The following is an 8,604-nucleotide window of genomic DNA, read 5'->3' as shown; positions in this document are numbered from 1 at the left end:
CACTTGGAAAGAGAAGTGTAAACAGTTCTGTAAATATTGACCCGTTGCTAAGCAGCACAGACATTCCATGCTCATGACTGACAAATCAGTGGAATCCCCGGGATCCTCTAGGGCGGGGCTTACCGAGACACAAAAAAATATAATAATCCAAAATGTGATAAATATGTCAATCCTATAAAAGTATTCTAGCCCCTTATAAAGACAGCTAGTTTTATGATTAATATATGATGATTTAAAGGGATTGTCCACCTTTTAACACCATCCAGTCCAAAGTAAAAATTCTAGTAACATTAATCTGGTTTCAAAAATATAGTAAAAAAAATAAAAATAAACAGAAAATAAAAGTCACTAATTTTTTAAGTTTAGAAGCCATACTGAACTGTGTGTGAAAATGTGTTGTTAGCAGTTGGGGGTGTGGCCCTAGACTCGGACATTGTCCAATTAGAGCAGTGGCGGACTCCATAGGGACGGCCCACGCAGAGCCGTAAAAAATACAGCTGCAGAATTGTCACTTCTTGGGGAATACAAATATTGTAAGTCATGAAGGGGCAACAGACCCACTTAAAATCTATATCTATGAGGGATCTGGAGCTAGCCCATAGTGAATAATCACATATTCTGCATTTATTCAGTACAGACTTCTGGGCTTATTTATAGTGATCATAGGTGGACCTCCACTTTTGGAGCGACACTTGCCTGGAGACAATAATAAGACTTTTGCCTCAATGCAACCCTAAGAGTAGATGGGCAGGATTCTCCATGTGACAATTAGACAGTCAAGTCTCCCTATCCTTAGAAACTGTATAGTGGTCTCGGCCGGGTACTGCAAATCTGCCACATATTCAAATCAATAGGGGGCGAATTTGCGGTACCTGGCCGCTATACTGTCAACGGAGCCACGCTGTGCAGTTCCGGCCGCCACTGACACTGATCAGCGAGGGTACCGGATGCCGATCAGACATTGATGATCTATCCTAAGGATAGGCCATCACGAACAACCCCTTTAAGAAAAATGTCCTATTTTTTTTTTTTTAAGTCAGGGTCTTGTGTTTAATGTCTGCTTAAATTTGACTTTTTTGGGGTGGGATGGGTCTTCCCTCATATCACAATCTTTATTAAGAAAAAAAAAATTGTAATCTTGGATTTTTCATATTAACCATTGAGGCTTTCAGATCTCTACTTCCTGTCCTTTCTAAGATAGTTTTCAGCAGGCTCCTTATCAGCAGAGGCAGAATTACAGTGAAAAACACCTATTCACAGAGCTCACCTCTCTTCACAATGACCTTTGCAGACGCTCATTAGATGCTTCAATATATAAGAGAGTATGAGTCGGTCAATTGCAGCTAATGTGCATGTGCATTTCCTGAAAGATCAGGAAGTTGGATATATCTTACAGTACGGTCATTGTAGAATCTAATACTGTTAATACTGAAAGGAGCCGCTGGCTTTCAGTCATGGGGGGGGTCCATGGATGGCTACAGTCATCGCTTTCTTTACTGTGAGCGGTGGCTGTAAGCATAACCAGGCAGTATGATTGATAGCCAACTCTGCAGCACATCTGCGCAAAGTGTGCAGTTAAAGTGCTGGTGTGCTTGCAGTCGTCGTTCAGAGTATAGGAAGCGATGACCGGAGCTGTCTGTGAACGCTGCCATGACTGAAAGCCGGCGGCTCCTGGCAGGAGAGGAGTTCTTTTTCTCCCAGTAGCCCCACTAAGTAAGGAGGCCGGGCAACATTGCAGATTACCCCTAGATCTTCAGGTAAATCGCATTTTCCAAGGAGATAAGTTCCCTTTAAACTATATGTAATTTTCTGATGACAAATTCCCTTTAAAAGGACTTGTTCAAAACTTGGACATTGATGGCAGATCATTAAAATAGGTCATCAATATCAGATTGTTGGGGGTCCAACACCTGGCACCCCTAAACATTAGTTGTTATCCTGATGTGAGCGGATCTGCACAGGGAGAGCCAAACAGCACAGCTTTCACTTCAACAGCAGATGAGCTGCAGTACCCACTTATAGCCACTACACAGCGTATGGCGCTGTGGTATTGACAGGATAGGTTATCGTTATACAAGGCCTGGACACACTCTTTTTTAAAGGAACAGTACGACTTCTCAGATTTCTTATTCCTCTCATTTAATTATCCCAGCTTAGTCAGGCGGCTATATTAACAGTTAATTAAAAAACTGTAAATTCTTTACTCCTTTTGAGAGGCCGAAATAAACGGAGGCTTTCGGGATTTTTTTTTTTTTCGCTTTGCGTATACGCCATTAGTGCTGGATTTTAATATATATAAACCGCAGTTATACAAAATATAAAAATCAGACAAAATTAATAAAAGCAAAAACGTCCCCATTACCTTCTATCAGATTACGTATTATACCGCGTCGCAGTAACGTTTACCGTATATTTGGGATACAGTTTACAGGGACTCTCTGTGTAAACAGCGTTCGGATCAGGATATCTGACTGATGTCTACAAACCCGCAGTCAACACAAATCAATGGATTTATCTAGAAAAGCTTCTCCTGAAATTACACTTGCGGCAACGTGACGGAATGAGGGAAGCGGAAAGCCGGCGCGGCGCCAGGATTGAGGACTTTCCGATAAAATACGTAGCTCAGATCCAGGGATTAGAGGAAGAATACTATGCAAATACTATTTATAAAGGGATGTCACATTATTGCATCCCTTCCCTCTCCACCCATGTACAGGGAGAGAAGTGACAACTATTTCCATTGCTCCGATGGTGTTTAAAGGGAAACTGTAGTCACCTAAAAAAAACACTATTTACCGACGGATAAACCTGTGATTGGCAGATAAGTAGCGTTTAAATCATGTCGGGGGTGCCTTAATAAAGCAGCGGCTAAAGGGAGAAAATGAACTAATAGCCTTCCTTCAGCTGCTCGTTTCCAGTCATCGGGGCAGGGCAGTGGGCGGTAACAGTCACCACACTTTGACAGCCTGCTCTGCACACAAAGGGGGCAATCAATGTGCCAGGGGCCTGATTACACCTGCGCTCACAGTATAATGGGCGGTGACCGTTACCGCCCTGATGACAGGAAGAAAGTGGCTGCAGGGAGGATAGTACTTAATTTTCTCCCTGTAGCTGCTGCTCCAGTTTGCCTGCCAGACATGGTATAAATGCCAAGCACCTGCAGATTAACCCCTTATCTGCAGGTAAATAGCGTTTCCCTTTCAATGGAGCATTGCATCATTCAAACTGTGTATAAAGAGACCCTTTCTAATGATTACTGGGAAGGGGCGTTCGAGCAGTCACCAACATAACATTTGTTACCTATCCAGTAGGGAGGGCAAAATTATTTGTAGCTGGACTACCCCATTACCAGGTATTCGCTAATCAGTGGGAGTGTCAGACTCCACCCGATATTATCAACCCTTCTCAGTCCCACTTAAAGGGGCAGGCATATCAGAAAATGACCTTTGGTTTAAAAAGATTTCTATGTTTTATGTATTTATGTATTTTAAAAAAAAAAAATTAGAATTTTTTTTTTTTTTTCATTAGCAGCAATAAACTAACTCAGACCTTATTTGTATGGATAGAACAGTTATCTGAGCATGCTCTAATCTGGGCAAAGGCCATTATACAGGAGGAGGAGGAGGTGAGCTGTGACATCACCTATTGTGACTGGTGTATCCTGTGTTATCTACTGTATATAGAGGTGTTATCTTTCATTGTACAGGAAAGGGAGGAGGTGAGCTGTGACATCCCCCTCCTTTGTTTCAAAAATTACTGATCATCTATCGACAACATATGTGATCTTTCTGATCGGTCGCGTTTTGACTTCTGGGGCCGTTAACGAGAACAAAGCTCTAAAATGCCCTATTGGAATAGATCAGTGGCTTCACATTCATCAAGCATCCATTCATTCTCTATAGGACTACCAGAAAACGCTGAGTGCAGTATTCCGGTATCTCTGAAAGTCCCATAGTCAATGAAAGGAGCGGTGGTGAACATGCGCAGTTATGGCTCTACCCCGGCGGGATATAACTTTTGATGCTGGGAACAACCGCGATCCGCCAGTCATTACCTATACTGTGGATAAGTGATAACTTGTTTTGGAGAACCCCTTTTAGACATCCACTAGTTAGCCGGCTGCAGAACATTTCTCTTTCCCTCTCTGAAGGATCTCGCACGTAATATTACAGTCAGCCCTTCTCCAGGATGATCTTGAACTATACAATAAATCAAGATAGAGGACCTGTCAAGAACTTCTTGGGAGTCATGTCCTTGGAAGTGTCCTTTTACTTTTTTTTTTCTATTATTTTTTTTTTAAAGGGGTTGCCCGATTTAGAAAAGCCATTTTCAATCATGGAGCGGATTCTAACAATTAACCACAAAGTCTCCCTCTCTCTGGAGAACTGTGTAACATGAGCACCCCCCTGATTTCAATAGGCATCATGTAATGCTCTGCTTCCCCTGTGATGGCACTACAGAAAAATTAAATCGCTTGCTGTTGGAGTCTACCAACCAGTACCGCTAATCACTAGGGGTCCCAGCATCAAGACAACCTTCCTATCAAAAAAAAAAAAAAAAAAAAAAAAAAAAACTGGGAAAACATGGACAAACCCTTTAAAAGTTCATAAAGAAAAACCCCGAAACTATATAAAACCAGCCACAATAATAAATCACATCTTTTATAAATCGAGAGGCAGATCATTGCCCTCCATTCCCACTAGGTAATACTTGAGCCACGTATGGGCGAACACCCGCCATTCTGCTAACCGGACCAAAAATATTGCTGAACCAAGCGCAATAATGTGTGGCGGCGTCACAAATACTGCAGAGAACGGACAGTCACATGAAATCACAGATTTGCAATAGAATTGTGTTAAAAAAAAAAAAAAGCTATCTTTTTCCGGCTATTCAATGAATTCAAATCTTTTAACCAGCAAAACGGGAATTCTATCTGGGTCTAGTCAACTAACGCGTTTGTCGCTCCTCTCGACGTGTAAGGTTTTCGTATTGATGTACAAAACAATTCCTGATGTGCGGGGTTACAATAAAAACCCTCATATGGGCAGATAACAGGGAGCAACGACTTGTGTCGTCCCGTTTAGTAGTCAGCTATAATTGGAGTTTGCGTGAAATGCATCTCGGCTATCTATTTTTTTTTTTTTTTTTTTTTTTTACTGACGACATTATGATGACGAAGTACAAAAAGGGATGACCACATCGTAGAGGACGAGCTAAAGTGCAGCTAGGACCCCAATACTTCCCTTTATGGCATACTGTATTATCAACGGTCCTGTTGGGAAACGACAATTCCCGGCATGCCCTAAAGGCAGCAGGTTGCCATGGCATGCTGAGGCTTGTAGCTTCGCAACACTGGAGGACATTCTTGTAGCTTTAGACAAAAAATTACCATAGTATGGCTTGACCTCTACCCTTGACCTCAGCGGTGATATGGCCAACACTAAAAACTTAGAAGACCATTATCCTCCACTGAAGTCCTACTGAAAAGCCCATGTGCCCATCGTCACCGCCGGTCATTCATCATAGGCCAGCTACCCTAAGCAATCTGGAAGAACCATATTCTGCAAAGTTTGTTGGGTGCCGGCCTCCGGAGCGACCGTCGATAATGACGGACTTATAAAAATAAAAAAATGATTGGTGTCTCCCATGTGAGTGCACTCCAAAGATGGGCTTGACCACAACACTTGGGCATTACCATGCTCAGTCGTAAGAGCCGCCTTGGAAAATTCAGCTTTTCGGGCTTAAGTGTGGCATTGTTCAACCTTCAATACAAAGAACTGACTATGGTGTAAAATAGGCAACATCTGTGCCAAGACACTGCCCGAAATCAATAGAAATTGAGCCGACGCGTTTCAGGGGACTGAAGGAAAGAATATTGGTCACCTATGGTCAGAGTCACCCCTGGATTGGCAAATACAATACACTTCTCCGGGCCGCCTTCCTCCCTGCATGTCAGATATATAGGCCGCACCATGGAAACACAACAAGGACGCTAATGAAATGAGACATTTCGGCTGACAGACTCGACAAATGATCAGATGTGTATCTAAACCAAACAAAAAATTCAGCACTTATCGGGAACAAAAAAAAAGACAAAAAAAAGGAACAGTCTACAGAAGTGTAACCGTGTCGTAAAAAGTGCAATCAAGGAAGAAAAAAAAAATACTACATTGATAAAATCCACATATAAAAATGGTGCATACGAAGAAGAAAAAAAAAAATGAAATCATCAACTTTACAGGTGAATGGACAAATTCTCCGAAAGGGTCGAGTAATCCGGGTGCCTTGCGGTAAATGTAGAACGGCCGCTTCGGTTTTGGATACGTGTAATGTCATGGAGAACGGGACGTGAGCGCGGCCAAGTTTATGGAGACTGCAGTCATGACATGGTCCTTGGGTGATGGGGCCAAACACAAAAATGTGACAGTGCATTTCACAGTCTTTGTTTTTTTCTTTGGGGATTGGGGGGTAAGAAGATAAGGGGATGAGTTTCACCCACAGACTTGGCGTTCGAAGACCAAGCACCACCAGCTCTCGCGTGTCCTTTTTTTTTTTTGGATGCATCCGGTCACGATAAACCTTTCCTCACTGAAAGACCGACAACAAACTCTTGTCCGTTTGCATTAGCAGGTCACCGACGACGGATCCAGGAACTCATGAGTTTAAAACAGCCCCCGAGGAGCGGAAAAAAAAGAAAAAAAAAAAAAAAGAAAATTATAAAAAAGAAAAAAAAAAAAAAAAAAAAAAGAAGAAGTCGGCTATTTTCTTGACTGTGGTGTTATTCACATTCACACAGATAACATGATGCTCTCACGTAAGAGCTTGAGATTTCCTACATTTAAAGTCTTCAGGTCCCAATGAGATTTTAAAATAGGCATTGATAAAAATAGTGAAGAACGCAGTACCACATGTACCCTGACAAAAACGCCAGCGACTGTACAAGGAAGAGCCAGATGTTGTTTAGGGTCATCTCTCTCGGCAAAGCTTTCTTCTGTCCCGGCAGGGGAGGAAAAGCACCTGGAAAAGAAGAGAAGACAAAAGACATTTTGGAGAAACAATAGTCAGAGCTGGCGAGAGTCTGTATCAACTTTATTCGCACTGTCGTTATAGTAATTTGGCGATCTGATGACCAATGGAATAACTAACAGATGGCAAAGTGCTGCACTTATCCCAAATAAAGTCTTCAGAAAGAAAAAAAAAAAAAAAAAAAAAAAAAAAAAAAATCGCTACTAGGGGGTCTCCGTTCTGTATAACTTGCTGACCACTGCCTGGTGTCAGGGGTAATCAATGCCAACAGCAGCAAAGAGACAAAAAGAGGAAGTGGGTGTGGTTTCTAGTCTCTCTACAGGAAGTGGGTGTGGTTTCTAGTCTCTACAGGAAGTGGGTGTGGTTTCTAGTCTCTCTACAGGAAGTGGGTGTGGTTTCTAGTCTCTCTACAGGAAGTGGGTGTGGTTTCTAGTCTCTCTACAGGAAGTGGGTGTGGTTTCTAGTCTCTCTACAGGAAGTGGGTGTGGTTTCTAGTCTCTCTACAGGAAGTGGGTGTGGTTTCTAGTCTCTCTACAGGAAGTGGGTGTGGTTTCTAGTCTCTCTACAGGAAGTGGGTGTGGTTTCTAGTCTCTCTACAGGAAGTGGGTGTGGTTTCTAGTATCTCTACAGGAAGTGGGTGTGGTTTCTAGTATCTCTACAGGAAGTGGGTTTTTACTCTCTTTACTAGGGATGAGCAAGCATGCTCGTTTAACCCTTTAACCGAGCATGCTAGGGTGCTTACCGAGTACCTCCGGTGTGCTCGAACAGTACGTTCGAGTCCCTGCGTCTGAATGATTTACTGCTGTTGGACAGCCTCAACAAGTGCAGGGATTGCCTGTTTGTTAGGGAATCCTCACGTGTTGAGGCTGTCTTAGAGCCGTAAAGCATGCAGATACAGGGACTTGAACATAATATACGAGCACGCCAAAGATACTCGGCAAGCACCCGAGCATGCTCGGTTAAAGGGTTAAAAGAGCACGCTCGACCACTACTCTTTGCAGGAGGCGGTTTTTTACTCTCTTTACAGGACGCAGGTTTTGTTTTTACTTTCTTTACAGGAAGTAGGGGTGGTTTTTATTCTCTTTACAGGAAGCTGGTCTCCGTATATATATTCGTGCTCGTCTGTCTGTCTGTCAAAACTGCATACAGAAATAAAAGAGATGCAGACAGGCAAACCATTAGACAATGGCAGGAGCAATGCAAGCTGATAAGAGATAGTAAGAGAATGCCAAGAGTGTGCAAAGCAGTCATCAAAGCAAAAGGTGGCTACTTTGAAGAACCTAGAATATAAGACATATTTTCAGTTGTTTCACACTTTTTTGTTAAGTATATAATTCCACATGTGTTAATTCATAGTTTTGATGCCTTCAGTGTGAATGTACAATTTTCATAGTCATGAAAATACAGAAAAATCTTTAAATGAGGTGTGTCCAAACTTTTGGTCTGTACTTTATATTTTCCTACAGCCATTCACCCAAGTGATTGCTGCAGCCAATCATCGCCCTCTCCTGCCAGTAGTGATGCCAGTATGTACAGCCCAAGACTGCAGCGATCAGGAGGGTGGCCGGCAATTTATCA

General features: G+C 42.5%; 1 protein-coding gene across 1 annotated transcript in view; it reads right to left on the bottom strand.

Annotated features, from left to right (window-relative positions):
• Positions 1–3,483: 3,483 nt before the first annotated feature.
• LPGAT1 (lysophosphatidylglycerol acyltransferase 1) overlaps positions 3,484–8,604 on the bottom strand; it is a 66,133-nt gene continuing 61,012 nt past the window's right edge. Inside the window, exon 8 of the mRNA XM_073671985.1 lies at positions 3,484–7,017. Within this exon, the coding sequence (XP_073528086.1) occupies positions 6,866–7,017 (152 nt within the window). The 3' untranslated portion in view covers positions 3,484–6,865. The remainder of the gene's footprint in view (positions 7,018–8,604) is intronic.

The sequence above is a fragment of the Phyllobates terribilis genome, unplaced genomic scaffold, assembly GCF_046119375.1.
Source record: "Phyllobates terribilis strain yellow unplaced genomic scaffold, ASM4611937v1 Scaffold_3__8_contigs__length_932513732, whole genome shotgun sequence".
Taxonomy (NCBI): Eukaryota; Metazoa; Chordata; class Amphibia; order Anura; family Dendrobatidae; genus Phyllobates; species Phyllobates terribilis.
Note: the sequence above shows the minus strand (reverse complement) of the source record. Positions and strands in the feature narration are given on the sequence as shown.